The sequence below is a fragment of the Symphalangus syndactylus genome, chromosome 5, assembly GCF_028878055.3.
Source record: "Symphalangus syndactylus isolate Jambi chromosome 5, NHGRI_mSymSyn1-v2.1_pri, whole genome shotgun sequence".
Classification (NCBI taxonomy): domain Eukaryota; kingdom Metazoa; phylum Chordata; class Mammalia; order Primates; family Hylobatidae; genus Symphalangus; species Symphalangus syndactylus.
The window spans coordinates 129,090,730-129,117,677 of NC_072427.2; the positions used below are offsets into that span (position 1 = coordinate 129,090,730).

Below are 26,948 nucleotides of genomic sequence, written 5' to 3' on the forward strand. Positions count from 1 at the left end.
TTGTTTGTTTTGTTTTTGTTGTTGTTTTACTCTGAAACTAGTCTACAGACCTAGTGCTCATATTGTCTTCTCATATACAGGGTGAGCTGTGGGCATACTCAGTGATGCTATGTACCTGCAGGTGTATACAGTGGGGCCAGATTATGCCCATGCTGAAGCTAGAAAATCTCCAGCTTTGGATGGGAAGGTTGAACGAGACAGTGAGGGGAAAGAGATTCGATATCCAGTCATGCTGACTGCCATGGAAAAGCTGGTGGCCAGGAAAGTCTGCGTAGCATTCAAGGTAGAGGAGGGCCCAGGGAGGTTGTGAAATGAGGGAGAAAGGAAGGAACAGGGGTCCGGGAAAAGTAACTGTCTTGTTCTCATCTCTCTTCTTTTCCTTGCAGCAAACAGTTTGTGGATTTGACCTTCTTCGTGCCAATGGTCATTCCTTTGTGTGTGATGTCAATGGCTTTAGTTTTGTCAAGAACTCCATGAAATACTACGATGACTGTGCCAAGATTCTGGGGTAAGAGACATAGTGGTCTGTGCCGGGGAGAATGGGCTTACAGAAGAATATTTGAAAGTTTTTGCTTTATTTTAAATATCATAAATATGGTATAAAAGTAAAAAAGCAGGCCAGGCACAATGGCTCATGCCTGTAAACTCAGCACTTTGAGAGGCTGAGCTGGGTGGGTCACCTGAGGTCAGGAGTTAGAGACCAGCCTGGCCAACATGGTGAAACCCTGTTTCTACTAAAGATACAACATTAGCCAGGCATGGTGGCGCATGCCTGTAATCCCAGCTACTAGGGAGGCTGCGGCAGGAGAATCGCTTGAACACAGGAGGTGAAAGTTGCAGTGAGCTGAGATCGTGCCATTGCACTCCAGCTTGGGTGACAAGAGCGAAACTCCATCCCAATAAATGAATACAAAATTAATTAATTAGTTAATTAAATTAAAAAAATAAAAATAAGAAAGAAAGGGCTTCTCGCCTTTCTAACACTGCCCCCCCCCAGACCATTGTTGTTAACAGTTTTAGACATAACAATTTATCTTTTTCTGCCATATCCAAACTGTATTTATTTTACTAAATATGGTCGTACTATAATACTGCTCTGCAACTTGACTTTCCAAGAAATTTGTCACGTAATGTATAAACCATTCAGAAATATATGAGGAATGATGACTAAAGTGAGCATCTATGTATTCACCACCTAGCTTAAGAAATAAAATATTAGGCATATAGGCCGGGTGCGGTGGCTGATGCCTGTAATCCTGGCACTTTGGGAGGCCGAGGCGGGTGGATCACCTGAGGTCAGGAGTTTGAGACCAGCCTGGCCAACATGGTGAAACCTCATCTCTACTAAAAATACAAAAAAAAATGAGCCAGGTGTATTGGTGGGCGCCTGTAATCCCAGCTACTTGGGAGGCTGAGACAGGAGAATCACTTGAGCCCAGGAGGCAGAGATTGCAGTGAGCCGAGATCATGCCACTGCACTCCAGCCTGGGTGACAAGAATGAGACTCCATCTCAAAAAAAAACCCCCAAAAATTGGTCAGCCGTGGTGCTGAGCCCCTATAATCTCAGCTGTTCGGGAGGCTGAGGCAGTAGAATCACTTGATCCCAGGGGGTGGAGGTTGCAGTGAGCTGAGATCATGCCATTGTACTCCAGCCTGGGCAACAAGAGCGAAACTCTATCTCAAAAAAAAAAAAAAAATATATATATATATACACACACACACACACACACGTACACATATATGTATATTAGTGTATATAGATACATATATGTGTATATATACATATATATGTACATATATACACATGTGTATATATACACATACATGTGTGTATCTATATACACAAACTGTGTGTACACATGTGTGTACACATACGTGTGTGTATGTACACGCATATATATGTATATGTGTGTGTGTGTGTATATATATATATATATATATATATATATAATTGAAGCCCCTATGTACTCCTCCCTAGTAACATCCCGTCCCCATCCCCAGAGGCAACCGCAATCCATAATTTGGTGTTCGTCATTCCCATGTATTTATTTATATTTTTACTACATATATATGGGTATTTGTATGTTTTTAGACTTTATATTAATGTATTCTTCTGCCTGCAGCCTGCTTGTTTTTGTGAGCTTCATTCGTATGAGTAGTTCTGGTTTATTCATTTTTACATGGCTTCTTTGTTTCTCTTTCTAGGAACACCATAATGCGGGAGCTTGCCCCACAGTTCCAGATTCCATGGTCCATCCCCACGGAGGCTGAGGACATTCCCATTGTTCCCACCACATCTGGCACTATGTAAGCAAAAGTAAAAAATCTGGAGTAACCTACTTAAGACCTATGGGATTCCTTAAGCCAGACTAATGGTTACTTCCTGACCCCACACTATCTGACTAACGGAGCCTGGGCCTCTTATACACAGTCTCCTTAACTCCACTTATATTTCCCTCCCGTTTTTTTTGTTTTGTTTTGTTTTTTTGTTTTTGAGACAGAGTCTAGCTCTGTTGCCCAGGCTGGAGTGCAGTGGCATGATCTTGGCCCACAGCAACCTCCACCTCTTGGGTTCAGGTGAGCACATCTGGCTAATTTTTGTGTTTTTAGTAGAGATGGGGTTTCACCATCTGATCTTGAACTCCTGACCTCAAGTGATCCACCCGCCTCGGCCTTCCAAAGAGCTGGGATTACAGGCATGAGCCACCATGCCCCGCTTCCATTCCTAATCTCAGTTCCCTTTTCTTTTTCTTTCTTTCTTTCTTTTTTTTTTTTTTTTTTTTTTGCGACAGGATCTGGCTCTGTCTCCCAGGCTGGAGTGCGGTGGTGCACTCATGGTTCACTGCAGCCTCTATCTCCTGGGCTCAAGTGATCTCCCACCTCAGCCTCCCAAATAGCTGGGACCACAGGAGTGTGCCACCATGCCTGGATAATTTTTTTTCTTTTAACTTTTTTTATAGAGACAGACTCACCCTATGTTGCTCATGCTCACCTTATGTTTCTCCTGGGCCTAAGTGATCCTCCCACCTCAGCCTCCCAAAGTGCTGAGATCACAGGCCTGAGCGCTGCTCAGCCCCTCTGTTTTTTGACGTGTGAAGTAATGTGATGACAGGAGGTGGGATGGGGGTGTGGGAGAGGCTCTGATAACATTTATGATCTTAGGATGGAACTTCGTTGTGTCATTGCAATTATTCGTCATGGGGATCGTACTCCCAAGCAGAAGATGAAGATGGAAGTGAAACACCCAAGGTCGGAAGAGTGTCCTAATTTACACAAATAGGTTTTCGTGAGGAAGACTGCATGGGGGGCAAGTCCTGGAGGCTTTGACTGTCTCATCCCACACTGAAGCTTCTCATTACTTCTTCAGGTTTTTTGCTCTGTTTGAAAAACATGGTGGCTACAAGACAGGGAAATTAAAACTCAAGCGACCTGAGCAGCTCCAGGTAAGGTAGTGAATCTGGCCAGGAGGAGCAGTGCTATGAGAGAGATAGAGGATATGGCACTGGGAGTCTTGATAAAAGACTAGGATGGAAAGGTAACTGTCTAGGACTTGGCCTTCTGCATGGATACCTTATTATTTCCTCTAGGAGGTGCTGGATATCACAAGGCTGTTGTTGGCTGAACTGGAGAAAGAACCAGGTGGTGAGATCGAGGAGAAGACTGGAAAACTAGAGCAGCTGAAGTCTGTATTGGAGATGTGAGAAAGGGGATAGCAAAAGGGAGCCAATAACAGTGAGAACTGGTGTGCTGGAACAGAAAATAAATTGTGACTTTATCCTGCAGGTATGGTCACTTCTCAGGTATAAACCGGAAGGTACAATTGACTTACTACCCTCATGGAGTAAAAGCTTCTAATGAGGGGCAAGGTAAGAGGTAGTCCCCCTTACCACTACCTCTCAGATCTTGTGTTCTTTTTATTTTTTTTGTCCATCTTCTTTCCCCACCAGATCTCTTTTACTTGAGTCTATAGATGACCTTTACCCCCAATTACCTCTCTGGTCTCCTCAGAAGGGCTAACATTTAGATGTTCCCACTATTTTTCTTAGATCTAGACCATTCACTGCCCCTTATTCCTTCAGATCCACAGAGGGAAACTCTGGCCCCATCTCTGTTGCTGGTACTGAAATGGGGTGGAGAACTGACTCCTGCTGGCCGTGTTCAGGCTGAGGAGCTGGGGCGAGCTTTTCGCTGCATGTATCCTGGAGGACAGGGTGAGTGTTTTGGGGAGTGAACGCATAGCAGGGCCAGGATAAAATGATTAGAGAGTAAGTTGGGGAAAATGAAGGGACAGAGACAGTGGGGAAATGAACATTTTTTCTTCCACAAGTATTTATAGCAGTCCATTCCTGGTCCCCTACTTTGTCCCCAGGCGACTATGCTGGCTTCCCTGGTTGTGGGCTGCTTCGTCTCCATAGCACTTTCCGCCACGATCTCAAGATCTATGCCTCTGATGAGGGTCGTGTTCAGATGACTGCTGCTGCCTTCGCCAAGGTGCATACTACAGTTCTAATAGTCCCAGTTTCCATTAGGTAGAGAAGCAGAGAGTTTGGAGAACCAGTTGGAGCATCTCAGGGTGCTTGTAGGCCAACTCAGAGAAGTTTCTGCATGTATTGGACCCATTCTGTACTACCGAGAATGAGCTGACAATAATTAGTGAGGGTAGGCCCCATCTCTTCAACCAGCTTCCATTCAATCCCTGGGACCACCTAGGCCTAGGGATGCTAACCTGCAAGGGAAACAAATAGACCTTGTGCTTTCTCTTTAGGGCCTTCTGGCTCTAGAAGGGGAGCTGACACCCATTTTGGTACAAATGGTGAAGAGTGCCAACATGAATGGGCTACTGGACAGCGATGGGGATTCTTTGAGCAGCTGCCAGCACCGGGTGAAGGCTCGGCTGCACCATATTCTACAGCAGGATGCGCCCTTTGGCCCTGAGGACTACGATCAGGTCAGGCTCTAAAATAGCCTGGATCCCCAATTCCTAGAATTCTAAATAGTAGGGATCAATAATAACAGTATTTACTGCATGCCAGGCACTGTTTTAGTTGTTTTACACATATATTATTTAATCCTTACGGCAACCCTTTGAGATAAGTACACGTCCACAATCTCTTATGCATGATTTTGAAAATTAAAAAGATTTTTTTCTTGACATTGAGATTCATTTGGCAGCTAAACCTGACACGAACTGTCTTAAGACTTTTATAATCCTTAGTTTTCCCACTTAGTGTAAATAGTCATGCATTTTGTGGCAGAAATATTAATGTGTTTGGTTATGCCATGGGCCCTGATGGAGGTATTATATACATATGGCATATGTACTGTATTAACTTCTAAAGTCCCACAGATTCTCAATTCCAAAGCACAGCTCTGATCCCAAGGATCCTGAACAAAAGAATGTTTCCGTTATCCATTGTTGCATAATAAACTACCGCAAAACATAGTAACCTGAAACAACAACCATTTTATTATCTCTCACAGTTCTGGGCTCATCTGATCTTGCTTGGAGTCTCTCCTGAAATTGCAGTCAGATATTGACTGGAGCTGGAACCATGTGGAAGTTCAGCTGGGATTGTGGGATGGCTGGCTCTCTCCCTCTTCATGCTCTCCCCGTAATCTCAGTGCCTCTTTTCTCCACATGGTTCTTCATATGGTTTTTGTAGCGTGACAGCTGGATGTATTAAATGGTAGCTTTAGGGATATTCAAAAGCAGAAGCTTAGAAGCTTTCTTAAAGTGTAGGCCCAGAATTAGCACAACATAACTTTGTTATTTTTTATTGGTTAAACAGTTACAGGGCCAGCCAGAATTAAGGGAAGGGAAGGAAGACAAAGAATTGATGGTCATCTTTAAAGCACTACAAGGAGTGCAGACCACAAGGACTTTCCTCCCCTTTTACACATGAGGAAACCTAGGCTCAGAAGAATCTAAGCAATTTTCCTCATGTCATGCAGCTAATACAAACCCAAGGAGTCTAACTCCAATGCCCAGGCCGTTACATTGCTCTGTAGTATTAATCCCACTATATGCCATTACCCAATATGGTCATTCTTTTTCCTGCATATCTAGGCCACAATTGACCAGGCAGTGGTTTTCTACTCTTCCCACTCCTCATTTCTGATATGTTCTTTTAAAAAAAATGTTTAAAACTTTAAAATTATGGTACCACTTTAACCATTTTTAGTTTACAGTTCAGTAGCATTACATATATTTACATTGTTGTGTAACATTTCTGATTGGTTCTTAAATGAGTTAAGTAGCTAAGCACATTGCTATGAGCCCATAGGATTTTCTGTGTTCTCTGAGTAGGACTTGATAAGGAACAGGAACTTGCTCCTTCATTTCCCAATCCATTGCTCACTGTCAAACTCAAAAAAGCTAAGGCAGCTTTCCTTTTCTGCCTTGCCTTCTTTTGCGAGCAAGAATGAAACTTGGGAGGACCTAAATAGAATTGTGCATTTTCAGCCACAATCTTGATTCTCCCTCCCCATTTCTCATTGACTGTTACTGTCCTACAAGTCTGAGTCGGAACCCAGTTCTGAGGCAGCATTTCTACTCTAGGCTCAGGCTAGCATCTTGTTTAGAAGAAGAAGATAATGTTATCTGTGATCTCTACTCATGAAAACATTCTGTGGAGATTTTGAGGGGTTTTGGTTTAATCTTTATTCTCCAGTATTTTCCATGTGTATTCTAGAGCCCTCAAGAAAAGAACTTAGGTCTGTTTTATTTTCTCTGGACTCTTAAAATCAATCCCTCTTAGATGACTATATGCTAGAGCAGTGCCCTTACCTGAAGGCCTAGAACTGCTAGTATGCCCAGTAACCTAAGAATGCTCACTGGAGTGAACCAACATACAGATCTGTATTGTGGGTAGTCTCTGTGTAATAAACTCACAGGAATGTGGGCAATTAGTGCTGAGCCTATCTTGCTTTTCATCTCTCTATTCTTCATAGCTGGCTCCCACCAGAAGTACTTCCCTGCTCAACTCCATGACTATCATCCAGAATCCTGTGAAGGTCTGTGATCAGGTATTTGCCCTGATTGAAAACCTCACCCACCAGATCCAGGAACGAATGCAGGACCCCAGGTCTATAGGTGGGTATGAATACTACTATCTTCCCTTCAAGGTCTCAGGTATGGATGGGTTTCTCAGGCATTCTTGTGTCATCTCCTAAATGTCAGAGACCAGGCCTCCTCCTCCCTCTGGCTGTACTTTAGAGTCGTCAGAGTCTTTTGTTGGAGGTAAAATCTTTGATTGTTATCTGATTTCTGCCTTTCTTCCAGACCTGCAACTCTACCACAGTGAGACACTAGAGCTAATGCTACAGCGTTGGAGCAAGCTGGAGCGTGACTTTCGACAGAAGAGTGGGTGCTATGATATCAGTAAGATCCCTGACATCTATGACTGTGTCAAGTATGACGTGCAGCACAATGGGAGTCTGGGACTTCAAGGCACAGCAGAGTTGCTCCGTCTCTCTAAGGCACTGGCTGATGTGGTCATTCCTCAGGTGTGTCTTGTACAAGGGACCTAGCCTGGGGATGAGGGTGTTGGGAAGGAAAGAGAGAAAAGGTGGAAAGGAAGGGTGATTTGGGACTAGAGGAAAGCAACTTAGAGAAGGAATAAGTTGAGTTGCTACATTTCTCAGGGTCCGTTCTGGCTCTTGGTAAGTACAGGAGGCTAATTCAGGAGACATCTGGAAGAGGGGGAATGTAGTGGATATGAAAGAAACCCTAGACGTGAGGTGAAGACAGGCATGATCTTGGTCCTGGGAATATGAGGCATGAGAAAACAAGATTTATTGAGGTATTTATTCCTGGCTTGTGGCCCCTAGGAGTACGGGATCAGTCGGGAGGAGAAACTGGAAATTGCTGTGGGCTTCTGTCTTCCACTGTTGCGGAAGATACTACTTGACCTGCAGAGAACCCACGAGGATGAGTCTGTCAACAAGCTGCATCCCCTGTGAGGGAGGGCTGGGAGGGGTGTTGGATGGAGGGAGGGGCATGTCAGGGAGCCTTGGGGGAATCAAAGCTGGGACAGCCTGGGGAACCAAGAATAGACAACATTTTGGGATGGAAAGGAGAGAAGTCTTTGAGGTGGGAGGAGGGAGTTTGCAGAAGGGTGGGAACAGGGTTAACTGACTGTGTGAGTGATTTAGCTGTTATCTCAGGTACTCCCGAGGCGTGCTCTCCCCAGGTCGCCACGTTCGAACGCGTCTCTATTTCACCAGTGAGAGCCACGTCCACTCCCTGCTCAGTGTCTTCCGTTATGGAGGACTTCTTGATGTAAGGATCTTCCTTCTTCTTTAGCCTGTGAACAGCTTTTTCCCAGCATTCTTTTACTCTTCTCCTCATGCTTTTTAAATGAAAGCTTTCTCCATTCTCATTGGCTCCCTGCTCATTCTCTGGCTCCCGTTTCCTTAAGCAATGGCTTACCTCTTTTTGCATTTGGTAGGAGACCCAGGATGCACAATGGCAGCGAGCTTTGGATTATCTTAGTGCCATCTCAGAGCTTAACTACATGACCCAGATTGTCATTATGCTTTATGAGGACAACACACAGGTGAGGAGCTAGCAGGTGGGGGATGAAAGAAAGGCCCCTTCTTTTGACTTCTATTAAAAAAAAAAAAACTTGCTTATCCTTATAATTTGGAGAATCCAGCTAGGTGTGGCACTTAGGCACGGCATGACACAGAGCATCCAGGAGGTTCCTACTGGAACGGAAAATATGTTCTGGGATGTTGTTGAGCCAGAGAGATAACCTAGAACACAGCTCTGGCGTTAGGAAGAGTATGGAATTTGGGACAATGTTATGAGTCTTATTTCCTCAAACATGGTTATACATATACCTTCTGCATACGGCTCCACAATTATACTTTTTTTTTTTTTTTTTGAGACAAGGTCTCACTCTGTCACCCAGGCTGGAGTGCGGTGCTACAATCTGAGCTCACTGCATCCTCGTAACCTCTGCCTCCTGGGCTCAAGTGATCCTCTCACATCAGCCTCCCGAGTAGCTGGGATGACAGACATGTGCCACCATGCCCAGCTAATTTTTTGTAGAGATAGAGTCTCAACATGTTGCCCAGGGTGGTGTCAAACTCCTGGACTCAAGTGATCTGCCTGCCCCAGCCTCCCAAGGTGCTAGGATTACAGGTGTGAGCCACTGCTCCCGGCCCACAAGATGTCTTTAAATGTTCTGCTATATGCACCATAGCCAGGCTGAGTTATTGTGGAAGGTGATGGGAAGGGTTGTAAAGCTGGAAGTTCAAAAGTCATGTGCAATGGCGAAATCACAAATGGTAGAGATGAGGGAATGAGGATCCTGTAAGAGACAATATATAGTTGAAAGGAAGCTGTAACAGGTCAGCCCCGGAGTGGGACAAGACCCTGAATTCCCGGGAGGATGAATCCTCTTGAGTTCCTCTCTACTTCCACCACAATATCCAGCTTCTCCCAACTTCCCCCTCTTGTGGTTATGCTCCATAGGATCCCTTATCAGAGGAACGGTTCCATGTGGAGCTACACTTCAGCCCTGGAGTGAAAGGTGTTGAGGAAGAAGGCAGTGCCCCAGCTGGCTGTGGATTCCGTCCAGCCTCTTCTGAGGTGGGTCAGAGTGCTGGGATTTGGGACTGAAGGGCTTAGGAACCAAGTGGTGGGAAAAGGTACAGGGAGAAGTAAAAGGGCTGGGTAGTCTCGGATTAGGAGCTTGGAGGCCATTAACACCTCTCTTATCTGCCTTTTATTGTATAGAATGAGGAGATGAAAACCAACCAAGGCAGTATGGAGAACCTGTGTCCAGGAAAGGCATCAGATGAGCCAGACCAGGCATTGCAGACTTCACCCCAGCCTCCTGAGGGCCCTGGCCTCCCGAGGAGATCACCCCTCATTCGTAACCGAAAAGCTGGTTCCATGGAGGTAATGAGAGGGCCATGGGAAAAAATGAAGGGTGGCAGTGCTTGTAGGACTATATCCACAGATCCTCTAGATCCCCTTGGGGGGACTCTTGGGACTTGAAGCAGAGTCCTCCTGCTCTGATTGATACGTTTTACTTAATTTCTCTTTCACAGCTGGTCTCCCAATAGAGCTTCTTTAACCTGGTTGCTACTTCTCAGATTAAAGAGTTGCCATTGAGAGATGCCTGAGAGATAAGGGTTTAAAGAGATAAGATTAAGGAGGAGGCCTCTGGATGAATTTGAAAAGTAGTTCTTTAAAAGGAAATCTAGTAGAAACAGCTTGAACTCTGGACGAAAATCCCAGTCTAATACTTGGAAGTTGTGTGACTTTGGCTGGGTAACTTCTCTACATTTCTCTGGCCTTAACTTCTCTAAGCCTCAATTTTTTTTCACCTCTAAAATGTGAGTAGTATCCACTTTATAGATGCTCAATAAGCAGTAATATAATAACAATACAATTGATATTAAAGGTCCAGCCCTCTGCAGCTCTTGGTCACCTTGGGTAAAAATTATAGCTCAGATAGGAGCAAATACCTGGCACTTTATCTGTACTGTCGTTCCAGAAAGTGGGTCAGTCAAGAGCTCTGTCTGTCTTCCTCTTGTTCTGGTGAGGATCTTTATCAGCATGGTCCTATATTCTGCTATTCTTGGAGTTTGTCTCTAGTTCTGGTTCTAGCTCTCTAGCCTAAAGGAAGTAAGTGTTATTAATCTCATATTGTGTGCAGCTAACCATCTGAGGTTTTTGTTTTGGCCTTTTTCCTGGAAAAACTGTTTCAGTCTTTGGCCCAATTATATCCTTTTCTTCCCCCCTATCTAGCTCCTTCTGTATCACTTACATTCATTTTGACAGCACAATTTATCCCTGTCTCAGAGACTTTGACTGTCTGACTTAGATTCTGCTCTGTCCTAATGACTCTGTTCACCCTGGCTCGGTGCCAGGTCTCTATCTTAGAGGAATTGATTTTTCCATTTTAGGGATATATCAGAAGAATCTATAACGGGCTGACCTAGGTTCAGCAAAAGGTTTGCAATTCAGATTTTGGAGAAAGCTGAAAAGAGGAACTGCAGTCTCTTCTTTTGATTCATCCTTTACTTGATTATTTTAAGGTGAAATTGACATTGGTAATATGCAGAGTTTCTTTAGGTAGGATATACATTATTTTCTCTTTGAGGTGTAGGTGTAAGTTGGTATCCCTAGTACTCTATTACCCTTTATGCTCATATGCAATAGATCACATGGATAGAATGATACATAATCTTCCATCAATAAACTGCTCCTCCAAATGTCTTTCCTATTCACATGGTCTGCTAGTCTCTCCTGGTGCTGTTGTGCTTGAACCGCGTCCCCCACCCCCCAACCATTTTTTTCTGGTTTATGCAGTCATGAGACGTAGGCAGCTGGGTGTGATGGATCACACCTGTAATCCCAACACTTTGGGAGGCCTAAGTGGGAGAATCATTTGAGGCCAGGAGTTCAAAACCAGCCTGGGCAACATGGCAAGATCCTGTCTCTACAAAAAATTTTTAAAAATTAAAACATTAAAAAAAACAAGGCACAGGTAAAGGAAAGCTCTCTGTGTATCATCTCTCAGACTTGATAAGATTGACTTCTTTCTTTCAGGCCTACAGGAAGCTTCCTATTGTAATCACATTCCTTCTTTTCAATTACTAGTGCTGCTTAGACCCTGGCTTATCCAGGGTGATGGTTGTCCAGGATATTTTCCTCAGCTTTGCAAGAAAATCATCTCTCTGCTCCTTGGTCACAAAGCCTTATGATACTAATGTTAATGTTTATCTTCCTTGCTCTATAAATATAGGCATACAACTTATCCTTCCCTCCATCCCTTCTTCTCCTCTTGTCATCTCATACTTTTTGACTATTTTAGATTATAAAACTTATGACCTTTATAGCAGCTATGCCCTAGCTGGTCATCCTCTCTAGCCCTACAACTAGCTCTGCCCTGTGGGCACTGGGGCTTTTGGGAGCACGGGGTTTAAAGGAGCCGTGACCGGCTTTCCACCCGGTCTGATTGCAGGTCATGAACATGCAGTGCACGGGGAACCTGGACCCCATCCCCTTGCGGGGACGGCGCCGCAGGAGGTCGGGAGACCTCCCCCGGCCTTCCCTAGCCATCGACCTACAGCCCTGGGCTGTGTCCACCACTCACCTGGCATCCTGCACACAGGTGTCCCTCCCTACCTCACCTTCCTGTTTTGCCTTCTGTCTTTGCCTTTTGGGATCTAGGGGCTCAGACACTATCTGGGTGGGATGTGTGTGTTTTGGGGGTTGTGTGATTGAGCCCTTGTGGGCACTGTAAGAATTCTGTTTCATGTTTCTAGGGGTGAGACAGTTGGAGGGGAGGGCTTCTTGGTTCAAACAAGAAATGTAGTATGGTTGCAGTAGCCACAACTCTCCCATGGAAAGAAGAGAGGGTGGCCAGACTCTTATTTGTGGCTGAGTCATTGTGATTGGCTTTCTGAGTCTGGTGGGGGGAATAGATACAGTTAGGAAACTCTGCTCTGCTGAGAACTGGGAATGGGTTGAATAATGATTTCTCAAACTCAGATTGGGCACGGGAGGGCTGTGGGGAAAGGCATCTTGAAAATAGAAGTGCCTTCTAGTATAAAAAGATGCCCCGGACAGTTCCCTCCATAAAGTACATTCTCTGTTCCCTTTTCATCCCTCTTCTCCTATAAATCCTTTGGTTCTTCCAAACTTTCTAACATTGCTTGGCTTTGTAGGGACAGGAATCCAGGACCTGGGTTTTATACTTTCGTGTTGAGGTGGCAAAATGATTAACATAGAGTCCTTTTTCTGCAGGTACTTTCTGAGACTTCATCCTCGAGGCCTGGTGGCTACCGGCTCTTTTCATCTTCACGGCCACCCACAGAAATGAAGCAGAGTGGCCTAGGTATGGTTTTGCCAGCATTTCTCACCTATTGTTGGAAAAGTTGTCTGTCTGTTCTTCAGAGTTTTATTGTGGGAAACCTTTGTCATGGGATTTGGGACCGTCCAGTCAGTGGAATATCATCAGGTGGAGGTAGGGAGAATGAAGTGGGAGAAGCCATAGTTAGATGTGAACTTGGATCTCAGATGATTGTTCCATCACAGGAAGGTGTTTATCTCTTGGTTTTCTATACCAACCACATTTCCCTGGCCAAAGGGCATTTTTCTGGCTTTCCCTGTCATTCCTTATCTGTCCCTCCAGTCCAGCCCAGACCTTAAGGGGCCATGGAGACTCTGAACCTTTAGAGTTATCAGAGACAGAACTATAAATAGAGGTACTTGCAACCCTCATAAATGTCGTATTCCTCATTTGAAGAAATGTGCCATGTCTTCCCCTGAAACCTATGTTTTTCACATCCCCGCTCTTGCCCTTCCTACCACCTTGCCCTTTCCTCCATCATCTCCTAATCCTGTAACTTTTTCCCCTTCCTTCTGGAAAATTGTCAAGTCTGAGACTGGTGTAGTGGCAGAGGCATCTCTCGGGACTTTGAGGAAATGTCTCTTGATTTTTGGATCCCTGGAAAGGGGTAGAGAACATCATTCAGCTTTTTCTAAGAGCACAGACGGCAGGAAGGACCAAGCCTCAGAGGGTATTGTATTCTTTGGGTGGGGGGCGGTCCTTGGGAGGAACTATCTCTGAGCACAGTGCCTTGTGAGCCAGTAATTAGAACTGGAGGTCAGACGTGATTGTGTGGGGTCTGGACTTGGTCCCCTGGCTGTTTCTATCTTGTCCTATTATGCTCTCTATTTAGCGCCTCTAATTTTTCTGTTGCCTTTGTCCTTGGCACCCATTTTCTTGGCCCCAAAATGGTCAGCTTTTGGACCAGCAAGGGGGAGAAAGGTTTTGGTAACTTTCCAGACTAATTTTATGAGAATAAGTTGCCTTCTAGATTCCTGAAATGAGGAAGATGGTTTGGGGCATGAGAAATAAATGACAAGTGTGTAGATCTGGCCAGGCGCAGTGGCTCATGCCTATAATCCCAGCACTTTGGGAGGCCGAGGAAGACAGATCACTTGAGGTCAGGAGTTCCGAGACTAGCCTGGCCAACATAGTGAAACCCCATCTCTACTAAAAATACAAAAATGAGCTGAGCATGCTGGTGCATGCCTGTAATCCCAGCTACTTGGGAGGTTGAGACACGAGAATTGCTTGAACCCAGAAGATGGAGGTTGCAGTGAGCTGAGACTGCGCCACTGTATTCCAGCCTGGGTGACATAGTGAGACTCTGTCTCAAAAAAAAAAAAAAAAAAACCCAAAACAACAATAGTGTAGATCTAAGACATGGACCTCTCTTCCCAGAAGTCCCAGTAAAGAATAGGTTTCAGACAGACTAGAAAAGAGGATAGGTGTGTCTGTCCCAGTTAAGTGGGCCATGGGAATGCTTTGAAGAGCAAGGCAGAAGTATGGACATGGAGCTGGTTGGCAGATGGTGGTGGTAAGGTAGAGACCACCCTCTGAGATGATCTGAGGACTGGGCAGAACAGAGTTGGCATGACTGCACCAGAAAAGTATTCAGTGGAGGAAGTGCATGTAGGACAAAACTTGGGGTGGTCTGGGATAGAGCCAGCTAGTTTTAGCTTCTCTGCAGAAAAGCAGTCATATTTAGCAACTGTTATTACTCTCTGGAATCTCATTCCAGAGCCTGTTTGAACATGAAAGGTGGAGGAAGTTGCTGTATAGGGGAGAGGTCCTGAATTCCAGGGTGGGAATCATCAGGCATCTGAACTTCCTGATTGCTCTGGTGACCCCGAAATCCTGGGACCCCTGAAACCATGGTCCCTTCTTGGTGGCCTCAAGGGAACTGAACTCCTTTCCACTCCATCCATTTCCCCTATGAATGTTAAGTCCCAAGCCAAACCCAGGGTCTTGGCTAAGATGGATTTGGAAATAGAGAGGCAAATCCTGAGAACTTGAGTATCAGTCTTGTTTCTTCTTGACCACTCTGTCCTTATAGGCTATAGTAGGAGAAGGGACCGTGGAGTCCTAACCCTCCTCTAGATCAGCTGTTGGGGAGAGTGACTGGTCTGATTTATTTCATACTTCAGAGATTATTCAAATTTTATTTAATCCTCTCACTGGCAATGGAGTTCTCTTTGCTTTCTTTGAATTTATATGTGTGGGCAACTGGCTTTCAGCATAGGCTTACAGGATAGTACACTTTTGAGAGCAGAAAAAAACATATCTTTTTGTTGTTATTTCCTGTATTCCTTCTTAGTAGGGTGCTCATCACATAATAGGCATGCTCTACATATAATCAACTGATTCTTCACAAGCCCTTCAGTTTGTGTCCATCTTGACTTCAGAAACTGTGCTGGTTCCTAAAAAATAGTTATTTATTTTCTAACAATACAGTTGGTCCTCAGAGTCAGGAGACCTGGATTCTAGTCCAGCTTAGCTTCTAAAAAACTATGTGACCTTGAGCAAAGGAGGTCCCTTTTGGATCTCAGTTTCTAATCTCTAAAATAAGAAAGTTGGACTGGATGATGTCTGAGTTCTTTTTGCTTAAAAAGTTCAATGAGGCAGGGGGCTGTGGCTCACACCTATAATCCCAGCACTATGGGAGGCCAAGGTGGGAGGATCACTTGAGCTCAGCAGTTAGAGACCAACCTGGGCAACATAGTGAGACCTCGTTTCTACTAAAAATAAAGAAATTGTCCAGGCATGATGGTGTGTGCTTGCAATCCCAGCTACTTGGGAAACTGAGGTGGGAGGATCACTTGAGCCTGGGAGACCAAGGCTACAGTGAGCTATGATTGTGCCACTGCACTGCAGCCTGGGCAACAGAGTGAGACCCTGTCTTAAAAAAAAAAAATTGTGAGCCTCATACTTTCATTCTTGGGAAAGGTCAAAATGCCTGAAGGGAGGGGATGTTGGATGAAAAACTTAGGAAGGATTGGAAGGGTGCCAGCTGAGTGTTCAGAATACAGTCTCTAGCCTTTTCCTTTCAAATCTATAAGGGCTAGATTTCTGGGTTTCTCAAGCTATATATCCCGGGTAAGGGGTGCCGAATTAAATCTGGGGGGAATCTAGAGGGACCTACCTGTTATTTTAGCATTTCTGAGAGCCACCTGGAGAGTACAGTCTATCCCTTTCAGTAGCTTTGAATCCCCTAATATGACTAACCCTGCATTTGTAGTGGACTCTTGTCTCTGCCATGTAGCTCTTCGGAGGAATCCCCGTTTTGCTTGCCCACTGTGACTATGCGGAAGTGTAAAGCCATTTGTGGTTATGTGGAATGGCCACATGGTGGTGGCTGTGAATGGCTGTGTGTGTGTCTTGATGTTATCATGTGAAGTTGTGTATAGTTCTGTGTGATAGTTGCGGCTTTACGTGGCTACTAACGCGCTCCCGGCCTTGCAGGCTCACAGTGCACAGGGCTGTTCAGCACCACAGTGCTGGGTGGCTCCTCCAGCGCCCCGAATCTTCAGGACTACGCCCGCAGCCATGGCAAAAAGCTACCACCTGCCAGTCTGAAGCACCGAGATGGTATGTGGGTGGGTTTGGGGGGATAACTCCTTTTTTCACTTGTCTCTCAGCAAGGACATAGCTCAAGAACTATTCATGCTTAAGATGACACTGGCCTTATAACAAGTTTTCTTCATCAGTAATAGATGGGAGAAGAAACCAGGACCCCTTTCATCCCTCCATTTGCATTCCCTCTTGCCATAAAAATACTACTTATTTATGCTTATCCCTTCATAATCTCCCACATACAGTCCTGCTGCATCAGTTTGTACTCTTTCCTGGATTCTGGCCTGTAGGGGTAAGGACCAAGGAGGATGATGCATGGTTGGGAAGAATGTGGTGGAACCTCGATTAAAATCCAGAAAATTGGGTTTAGGGAAGGGAATGTTACTCAGCTAAGGCAGAAAAGATAATAAGGAAAGAGACTAGGGGAAGGGATGAATATTTCTGTGAAGATTTTATTTCCAAATGACCAGAAAGAGGACATAGTGGTAAAATTAGGGTTGATTGTAGGGGTGCATTGTGGTAGAGATGACACATAGATTCCTAAGAGATTTACCAAAGGAAAAGAGATTGATGTGTGTTAGAAATCCAAGGGATGGGGAGGGGAGCAGGTCAGATAACTAACTTTAAAGAACAGACTATCTTGCGGGCAAACTCCAGAGCAGAGGGTGGGGACAAGGGTGGGTATAATCCCCATGATGTCTTTTCTCCCCAGAGCTCTTGTTTGTCCCGGCCGTAAAACGATTTTCTGTGTCGTTTGCAAAGCATCCGACTAACGGTACGTTTGCTTCGGACTCAATGTCATTCCTCCTCACCATGTCACCTCTAGACACTTAACTCTGAGTTTCAACACTGACTTTGCCTCTCCTTCCACCATGTTGACACCCTGCTGTCTCTGAATGAGCCACTCACTAAGTGTCCCTCCTGGGATGGTTTCTTTATGACAGCCTTAGTCTTGGCTGCAGCCTGGCTGCCCCATCCCTGTGGCAACTCAAGGTCTTACTTCCATAATCACCATCATCACCATTATGTCACTTTTGTCAGCATCACCACCAAAATACTGATTAAACCTCTCCCTTTCCTATCACATGACTGCCGGGCTGTGTACAGATATGATGGTTCCCCTTCTTAGGATGGGAATAGTGTTTCCTAGATTGATTCCATTTCTTTTCTTCCCCCATACCCCCAATTCCTCAGCTTATATAACTTTGATCTTTCTGTGTTTTCTCCAACTCTTTTGTTGGGGTGGATGTGGATGACTAGTTTGTTCCTCTTTTGGAGCAATGCTGCAGTTCCCAGCTCCTAAGCCTATTTATATGGGTGTTAGTCTTGAGTATATAGTTTCCCATCTCCATATATCTTTCTCCTACCATTATGTGTATTTTGTGTGGCTCTTGTGCTCCTGACATTTGCTTTATGTTACTACTAACCTAGTGCCTGGGCCTAGAAAACAAGAGCCCAGGTTGCTTTGGGATAAAAAATAAAAAGAAAACAGTAGGAAGTAGTACGTAAAAGAAAAAGGACCGTACTTGAGTTTTTAAGTGTAGTTTCCATGTGGCACCAGCCTACCTATGGTAAAGCTATTGCAGAGAAGTTTGAAGAGTGGAGATGTCTGCTGGGGATTCTGGGGGAGCTTAGGAAGGAATAATATTTTAAGAACATTGAAGAACCAGGTCTGCCCACACTAAGGTGGGAGAGCTTGGAGATCTCTGTAAACCATAAATTGAAGGGTATGGTCTCTTTGTAGGGTATAGCAGGAGAACCCAGGCTCACTCTCTTTCAAAGTTTTATCCTTGGTATCCTTATTTTTCTCTCTGTATTATATTTTGTCTTCGAGGTAAATCTAGGTTTTTTAGGTATGGTTTTCTTCTATTAAAGAGCTGAGACTCTCTGAGGAAAGTAAAACTAGGCTGGCTTCCTGACTAGAAATCCTCTACGTGCTAATCTCCTATTGCCTAGCAAGTGACAACTGCTAGATTTTAGCCCAGTCATGTTGTACATCTTCACAAGGCACTGCTGAAATCTCTCCCTAGGTTGACCAGCCTATGCTGGCTCAGTTTATCCCTGCCCCCAGGCTCCTAGTTGTGCCTGTGGCAGGAGTTCCCATTCAGAGCCTCAGGGGTGTGCCCGCTCATTTAGCTTCAAGCTCTTCTGGCCTTCATGTGCCATAGCCACCTCCAGAATAGAACCTGATGCATCAATAGCACAGCCTGGGACTTGGACTTAGGGTCCACAATATAGTACAAGGAACGTGGGCTCCTGAAATCAGAGCTAAATCACTTATCTCCTAGTTCTTAGGTGCCATAAGAAAAGACCCAAGTCCATGAAACAGACCCTCAGACCTATGTACCTCCAGTTCCCCGAAGCCCTGTTTAGCAGCCTCACCCGTTGAAGAAGATTTAATTCTGCCAAAAAGAGGTGAGGAAAAAAGAGCTGGAACATGCAGGTGTTGTGTAGGAAAACAAATTTAAGATCTCCAATACCCTGCACACTTCCTTAGGGGTCTTGTGGCCTCCTTTGTTTTTCTTGTGCTGGAGCTTGGAGACTAACATGCTTAAGAAGCCAGAATCTGGGCTCTACCTGTTGACAACAGGAGAAATTTGGAGCTGTATGTCACTTTCTGAGGAAGATTATCTAGATTCAATTTGACCCTCAAGAAATATGAAGGCTCTTCTCCATGGCCAAGATCTTGCTTGACTGACCAGCAATTACAAAGTGGATGTTTTGTCTGTAGTTGCAGATGAGTCATAGCAGCTCTGTCATCACCATCTCCTTGCCATGATATCTGGCTTTGAAACAGCAGCTGGAAATACTGGACATGGCTCTGGAGAAGAGGCAAGGCAGTGTGTCTTCACACTTTGATGGGAGAGCAGCCGTCAGCCTATCCCTGCCTCTGTTCCTAATAAGCTGCTCTTATATCCAGTAACTATATCCAGCACACAAGTATAGCCTATTACTAAGCTGCACACTGAATTCACCAAAGTAAATTAATAAAGTGGGAAAGACTGTGGCTCATGCTCATCTGGGATGTCAGGGTGTGATCACTGGATTTGTCAAGCCCATTATCTTCTAGGGACCCATATAACTATGTGACCATTGGTACATACTTAGTGCTCACAAGACTAGCCTAGGTAGAGCAAATCTGTCCTGACATCCAAGCTAAGGTCTCTGAAGACCACAGTCTCATGGGATCACCTTGTGGAGCCAGTTCTGGTCTGGGAGTTTTGAGCAGTCATCCTCAGCTGCCTTGTTTCTACTTTCTCTATACCAACATCCTGTACTCAAGTTCTTGTCCATCCTCACATCATGTCTTAAGATCCCACGCCTTTTCTCTAAGATCTTTTCACTATTGTTCCTCTTACACCCCTCTCCACATGCCTTTGACTGCCTTCAACCTTTTGTAACTGAATTACATGCATCCACAAAGTTTGCCAAGTAGCTAAAATGAGGGGTTCAGAATCAAAGCTTTTCCACTCACCAGCTGAAAAAGTGCAGTTAGACTCACCAGCAGTGGGAAGAAAATATAAAATTGTATCTAACTTTCAGCTTCTGTAATGGATACAGTATCTCTAAGTCCTGAGTTTTAGTGTACTTTTTTTTTTAACTGATTGTTTAAACAACCGTAAGGTAAAGAATGGTTAGTCAATATTGGTATTTTCACATACTGATTCCATTTTCCACACGTACCGTTTTAAAGGAGTTCTACATCTCGTTTCCTGCCAGTCTCCTGTGCCAGTTGCCTAATACCATCCCTGTCTTCGGCTATCTTAGAGTGTGGTCCAGAAGGCCTGCCCTAAAAAAGAGCCTTTTTAGCTTGACTGTCTTGATACCCAATACCATCCTTGACACTATGAGTGACTTTGAACTTTTTCGTTTTTACCTTTACTTCATAAATCCATTCACCTGAGATTGCAGGCCCTAAGTAGGGTTCATTCAATGATGAGGGATCCTGAAGTTGTAGTCAAGACTTCCAGCCACAAAACTGCCAGCTCACCCCTGTTCACAATGATGTGACTGCTGTCTACAAGCACTGACTGAATCATGCTCATGGAGGAAGGGGAGGGCATTGCTGTATGATGAGGTCTCACTTATCCCTTCTTTCAGACTCATTCTATGATGACACCACTGTTCTTCCCTGTAAGAGATGCCCAGTGGCTCTGACCATCTCTGCTTCTCTCTTAGCTCACCTGGGATCTGAGTGCCCCCACCTCCCAGTAATGCTTGTGCTAGTCAGTGCCCTCCTCATTGTCTCTCCCTCTTCTCTTTCTCTATCTTTGTGCTTCCTGCCGTGGTCCCCTCACCCCCTCCAGAGCTGCTGGATGACCAGCACCCTGTGGTCCGGTTGCTGCGCAGTTTTTCCTCTGACTGTACAGGGGGCCGGCCAGTCTCCTTGGATGCCACGCTGGCGCATCACCTGCACCAGTGCTCCTACCACCTGCGCCTCTTCCGGAACTGGCTGCGCTCAGGCCAGGATGACCCCGAGTGCCTCTACGGTACCCCCTGCCACCAAGCTGGCTGCTGCCACTACCCTGGCTGGGACTGACTGCTTTGCTTATTGCACTTCTGGCAGGAGAGCCCACCTATTTCTTTCTCCTATTTGCCCTAAGATTATGTAACTTGCATTTAGTCGCTTGGATGGGATTGGGGCCAGACTGCCTGGTAGCTGTAGCATTGGCTGCTCATCCCTTTCCTATTCTCCTTTCTCACCACCCCCTAATGTTACTCATTTCCCAGTTCTATTCAATACAGGAGTAATCTCTTGCCTTGGAATCTGTTCTTATCACTCTAACCCTCTACTACCACCATCTTCAAATCCAAATGTTTTTCTAGCCACTCTGAGGAGCTAGAGACAGTAACTTTCCTGCCCTCCTGCCACTAGATCATGGGGGAAATTGAGGCACAGAAGCCTCACTTGTATCCTTGGGGCAAACAAAGTCCAGAGCTTCGAAGATGGTCAGGTTATAATCCTTTTGAGTTATGGGCTTTAGTCACTGGTGAACAGGAAGCTGTCTTGCATAGACTTTGTTGTCCCGAGTATCCTTAGTCCCTTTAAGGAGACGTTGAGGAGGCATAGGAAAGATTGGGGACTGAGATAGTGGTTTGGATGTGTTTTGCTTGATCCTCCAATGGGGACATTTTTTCCCTCACCAGTCCCTAGTATTAGGGTTACATATTATATTTACCCTTGACCCTACCCAGACTGATAGACCTACATTGGAATTCTTGGGTTTAGAGCAGAGACTAAGTACTTTTTCTTTTTTCTAGGGCATTTGCCTCATTTTTCTGATGAAGTAGAAAGATCCTAGCAAGTCTGGGGTTTTCCAGTAGATCAGAAGGGTGAAGCTTTGATGTGATGGAAACTACCAAGAAAGAACTTCCATCCCCGTCCTGTTCATGCATGTGGTTTTCCTGGGCTGAGCTTCATGTGTATTGCATGCCCTCCAGTTTGCATCCAAGTATTCTAGCCTTTCTGCCAACATCCTGAATTTGCATGAACCCCTTCTCCGATTCCATGTCCTTTTCCTTAATCTGGTTCTCTTATTCATGATACCGGAAATCTGCTGTTTCTTCCCAGCTCCCTGACCTCCCTATCTCATGTTAGATCTGCAGTTTCACCCCTTACCTCTGGATCCTTGTTTTATTCCCCTAGAAAGTGTGAGAGCAACGTTGGTGCTTACCCTACTGGGATTCTGTTTATTTTTCCATGGTACATTGCAAGCTCTCCATAGGTAGCATGAGAGGTGATTTGATTCACCTTGAGGCCTTAGCAGGTAGATATTTTAGGAAATCTGAAGGTGAGAAAAACAGACTCCCCTAGGGGCTCTAAAGAGTTCCCTCTCCTCAGAGTCTTGGATACCCCACACTCCAAAAGCCACGGACTCTCCTGATGTCTCTCAGGGACTCTCCATGCTTCCTTGGCCAGTTGGGGTATATCTGGCAGGAATAACATTGACTTTGCCCATCTCTTTTCAAACAGGGTTTGAAGGGTGTTCCATGGTGCCTACCATCTACCCTCTGGAAACACTGCATAATGCCCTTTCCCTATGTCAAGTGAGTGAATTCTTGAGTAGAGTCTGCCAGCGCCACCCTGATGCCCAGGCACAGGCATCTGCAGGTATGGATACTCTTATTTTTTTACGCTTCTCTCTGCGCCCATGTCCATGCTTCCTAGAATATAAGAAAGTAGTAAATTAGAAAGCTAGTTAGGCAATGCACAAAGACACAAAAGTACACTTAAAAATGTATAATTGCTGGCTGGGTGCAGTGGTTCATGTCTGTTATCCCAGCACTTTGGGAGGCCGAGGCAGGTGGATCACCTGAGGTAAGGAGTTTGACACAAGCCTGGCCAAGATGGCGATACCTGTCTCTACTGAAAAAAAAATAAGGTCGGGCACGGTGGCTCATGCCTGTAATCCCAGCACTTTGGGAGGGCTATCTGGGTGGATCACAAGGTCAAGTGATGGAGACCATCCTGGCCAACATGGTGAAACCCTGCCTCTACTAAAAATACCAAAATTAGCTGGGTGTGGTGGTGTGCACCTGCAGTCCCAGCTACCCAGGAGGCTGAGGCAGGAGAATCGCTTGAACCTGGAAGGCAGAGGTTGCAGGGAGCCAAGATCACGCCACTACACTCTGGCCTGGCAACAGAGTGAGACTCCATCTCAAAAAAAAAAAAAAAAAAAAAAAAATACAAACATTAGCTGAGCATGGTGGTGTGTGCCTGTTATCCCAGCTACTTGGGAGGCTAAGGCAGGAGAATTGCTTGAGCCCAGGGGGCGGAGGTTGCTATGAGCCGAGATAGCACCACTGCACTCCAGCCTGGCTGACAGAGCGAGACTCCATCTCAAAAAAAAAAAAAAAAAAAAAAGGATAATTGCATAGGCCAGCTAAACATCACAGAAATATCACTCCTGAATTCTGAAGTTTTCATTGAAAAATAAACAAGCAAGAACAGTGAAGAATGAGTGGGGTGCAGTGGCTCAAGTTTGTAATCCCAGGAACTCTAGAGGCTGAGGCAGGAGGATTGTTGAGGCCAGGAGTTCAAGACTAGCCTGTGCAACATAGTGAGAGCCCCATCTCTCCAGAAAAAAAAAAAAAAAAAAAAAAAAAGAAGCTGTTCATGGTGGTGTGTGCCTGTAGTCTCATCTACTTGGGATGTTGAAACGGGAGGATCACTTTAACCCAGGAGTTCAAGGCTGCAGTGAGCTATGATCACGCCATTGCGCTCCAGCCTGGGTGGACAGAGCAAGATTCTACCACAAAAGAGAAAGAGAAAGAGAGAGAGAGAGAGAGAGAAAGAGAAGAGAGAAAACCCTGAAAAGAAGAGCAGTGAGCAAATACTAGCCCTACCACATTTTAAATCATTCTATAAAATGTCATTTTAGTTTTGATTTTTGCAATCATAGCTCACTGCAGCCTAGAACTCCTGGGCTCAAACGATCCTCCTGCCTTGGCCTCTCAAAGCAGTAGCATTACAGATGTGACAGAAAGACTTTTTTTAAGACAGAGTCTCACTCTGTCACCCAGGCTGGAGTGCAGTGGCAGGATCTCAGCTGACTGCAACCTCCGTCTCCCGGGTTCAAGCCGTTCTTCCTGCCTCAGCCTCCTGAGTAGCTGGGATTACAGGCACAAGCCACCATGCCTGGCTAATTTTTGTATTTTTAGTAGAGATGGGGTTTTGCCATGTTGCCCAGGCTGGTCTTGAACTCCTGACCTCAGGTGATCCACCCTCCTTGGCCTCCCACAGTGCTGGGATTACAGGTGTGAGCCACCACACCCAGCCAGGAAGACTTTTCAGTAAATGGATGGGGGGTAATTGAATAGCCGTTTGACAAAAATTGAAATTGAACCCACACTCTATACCAGGATAAACTCCATATGGATCAGAAATCTAAATGTAAAAATTAAATCATGTGTTAGGTAGGTAGCTCCAAGGGCTTGTTCATCCACAGAAACACCAAAAAGTAAGAAAAAACTGCTAGAACCAACATTGTGAGAACTCTGGAGAATAGTAAAAGATTTGCAGTAACCAGGAAAATGCTGAATCCAGAAAGAGGCAACCTAAAAATGGCAGAAAAGCTTTGCAGCATTTTTACTCACTCTTGCCCCAACCCTCCTCCCTGGCTTGGTTGTGCTCTTGAAGATGACAGCCCATGTTCCCAATGTAGGACCCTGGTTCCTGGTTCCAGAGGGAGCAGAGAAGACCTTAATCTCAAAGAATTTTATCTGTTCTAATTTGTTGGTAGGCTACTTGAAGGATTGACACAAAGTGCCTACCTTTGTTTTGCCTAACTCTAACTTACTCAGGGCAGATAAGTGGCTGTGCAGAGAGCATTCTTTAAAAACATTGTAAGGCAAATGAACAACCTGTGCCTGGCCTCAGAATGCATTTTTTTTTTTTTTGAGATGGGGTTTCGCTCTGTCACCCAGGCTGGAGTGCCACCATGCCCGGCTAATGTTTGTATTTTTAGTAGAGACAGAATTTCGCCATGTTGGCCAGGCTGGTCTTGGACTCCTGACCTCAGGTGATCCACCCACCTTGGCCTCCCAAAGGTGCTAGGGTTATGGGTGTGAGCCACCACACCTGGCCAGAATGCACTTTTTTTTTCTTTTTTTCTGTTTTTTGAGATGGAGTCTCACTCTGTTGCCAGGCTGGAGTGCAGTGGTGCAATTTTGGCTTACTGCAACCTCTGCCTCCCAGGTTCAAGCAATTCTTCTGCCTCAGCCTCCTGAATAGCTGGGACTACAGGTGCACACCACCACACACAGCTAATTTTTGTATTTTTTTAGTAAAGACAGGGTTTCACCACTTTGGCCAGGATGGTCTTAATCTCTGGACCTCATGATCCGCCTGACTTGGCCTCCCAAAGTGCTGGGATTACAGGCATGAGTCACCGCGCCCGGCCCAGAATGCACTTTTTAAAGTGTCCACAAGAGACTCTGTTTATTTATTTAACATTGAATTGGTTTATTTTCTAATTTGCAGTTCTTAAATATTTTTATAGAAAATGGAATATTACTTACAGTAAAAATTTTAAGGCCAGGCACGGTGGCTCACGCCTGTAATCCTAACACTTTGAGAGGCCAAGGAGGGTGGATTGCCTGAGCTCAGAAGTTCAAGACCAGCCTGGGTGATACAGTGAAACCTCGTCTCTACTAAAATACAAAAAATTAGCCGGGCATGGTGGCATGCACCTGTAGTCCCAGCTACTCGGGAGGCTGAGGCAGGAGAATTGCTAGAACCGGGGAGGCAGAAGTTGCAGTGAGCTGAGATCACACCACTGTACTCCAGCCTGGGCAACACAGCAAGACTCCATCTCTAAAAAATAATAATAATAAAAACAAACAAAAATTCAGCCAGGCATGGTGGCTTACACCTGTAATCCCAGCAGATCACTTGAGTTCAAGAGTTTAAGATCAGCCTGGGCAACATGGCAAAACCCCATCTCTCCAAAAAAAAAAAAAATTAGCCAGGTATGGTGGCATGCACCTGGGGTCCCAGCTATTTGGGAGGCTGAGGTGGGAGGATCACCTGAGCCTGGGAGGTGAAGGTTGCAGGGAGCCGTGTGCCACCGCACTCCAGCCTGGGTGATAGACTGAGACCATGTCTCAAAAAATAAATAAAAATAGAAAACTCCAACAGTTTTCTCATTGAAAGACTATTATAATAAGGTGAGCAGAAGAAAAGCAATCAAGATTTAGGAAAATATAATAGTGTTTTGTGTTTTTAATTTATTAATTTATAGTTTATACTCTTAACGCCCCAGCATGGTGGCTCACGCCTATAATCCCAGCACTTTGGGAGGTCAAGGAGGGTGGACCACTTGAGGTCAGGAGTTCAAGACCAGCCTGGCCAACATGGTGAAACCTTGTCTCTACTAAAAAATACAGAAATCAGCCAGGCATGGTGGCGGGCACCTATAATCCCAGCTACTCAGGAGGCTGAGGCAGGAGAATCACTTGAACTTGGGAGGCGGAGGTTGCAGTGAGCCAAGATCACGCTACTGGCCTCCAGCCTAGGTGACAAGAGCGAAACTCCATCTCAAAAAAAAAAAATTATTATTTACTCTAACAATGTGAATATTTAATTATAATTATAATATCAATTATAATTATAAACAAATGAAAAGTCTAATAAGACAGACTTCCAACTTATACCTTTAACTGTAATTTTAGTAATATTCTCTTATGTTGTTTTGTTTTCTAACAGATTCCACCTTTCTTTGTGCATGCCTGCGTGTGTGTGTGTGTGTGTGTGTGTGTGTGTGTGTGTGTGTGTGTGTATGTATGCCAGGTGTCTTATATTTGACAAGAGTCTCACATTAGGTCCAAAGACACAAATAGGTTGAAACTAAAAGGATAGAAAAAGATATTCTATGCAAATAGTAACCAAAAGAGAGCTGAAGTAGCTATACTAGTATTAGACAAAATAGTCTTTAAGTACAAGAATTGTTACAAGAGGAGCTGGGTGCAGAGTTGCATACCTGCAGTCTTAGTTACTTGGGAGGCTGAAGTGGGAGGAT

General features: G+C 45.0%; 1 protein-coding gene across 20 annotated transcripts in view; it reads left to right on the plus strand.

The window, feature by feature from the left end:
* PPIP5K1 (diphosphoinositol pentakisphosphate kinase 1) overlaps positions 1–26,948 on the plus strand; it is a 56,913-nt gene that overhangs the window by 8,682 nt on the left and 21,283 nt on the right. For 10 of the 20 annotated variants that reach the window (XM_055276791.2, XM_055276804.2, XM_063639530.1 and 7 more), the window contains 23 exons: positions 122–283; positions 387–508; positions 2,207–2,308; positions 3,164–3,250; positions 3,369–3,444; positions 3,589–3,698; positions 3,785–3,867; positions 4,081–4,212; positions 4,371–4,492; positions 4,767–4,949; positions 6,953–7,094; positions 7,284–7,507; positions 7,832–7,959; positions 8,168–8,282; positions 8,452–8,559; positions 9,483–9,599; positions 9,747–9,911; positions 11,986–12,135; positions 12,771–12,861; positions 16,318–16,443; positions 17,141–17,203; positions 20,736–20,918; positions 22,403–22,540. In XM_055276791.2, coding sequence (XP_055132766.2) covers positions 122–283; positions 387–508; positions 2,207–2,308; positions 3,164–3,250; positions 3,369–3,444; positions 3,589–3,698; positions 3,785–3,867; positions 4,081–4,212; positions 4,371–4,492; positions 4,767–4,949; positions 6,953–7,094; positions 7,284–7,507; positions 7,832–7,959; positions 8,168–8,282; positions 8,452–8,559; positions 9,483–9,599; positions 9,747–9,911; positions 11,986–12,135; positions 12,771–12,861; positions 16,318–16,443; positions 17,141–17,203; positions 20,736–20,918; positions 22,403–22,540 — 2,929 coding nt within the window. Of the gene's footprint in view, positions 1–80; positions 284–386; positions 509–2,206; positions 2,309–3,163; positions 3,251–3,368; positions 3,445–3,588; positions 3,699–3,784; positions 3,868–4,080; positions 4,213–4,370; positions 4,493–4,766; positions 4,950–6,952; positions 7,095–7,283; positions 7,508–7,831; positions 7,960–8,167; positions 8,283–8,451; positions 8,560–9,482; positions 9,600–9,746; positions 9,912–11,985; positions 12,136–12,770; positions 12,862–16,317; positions 16,444–17,140; positions 17,204–20,735; positions 20,919–22,402; positions 22,541–26,948 lie in introns of all 20 variants that reach the window. The other 10 variants (XM_063639537.1, XM_063639538.1, XM_063639539.1 and 7 more) reach the window with 8 other exon arrangements.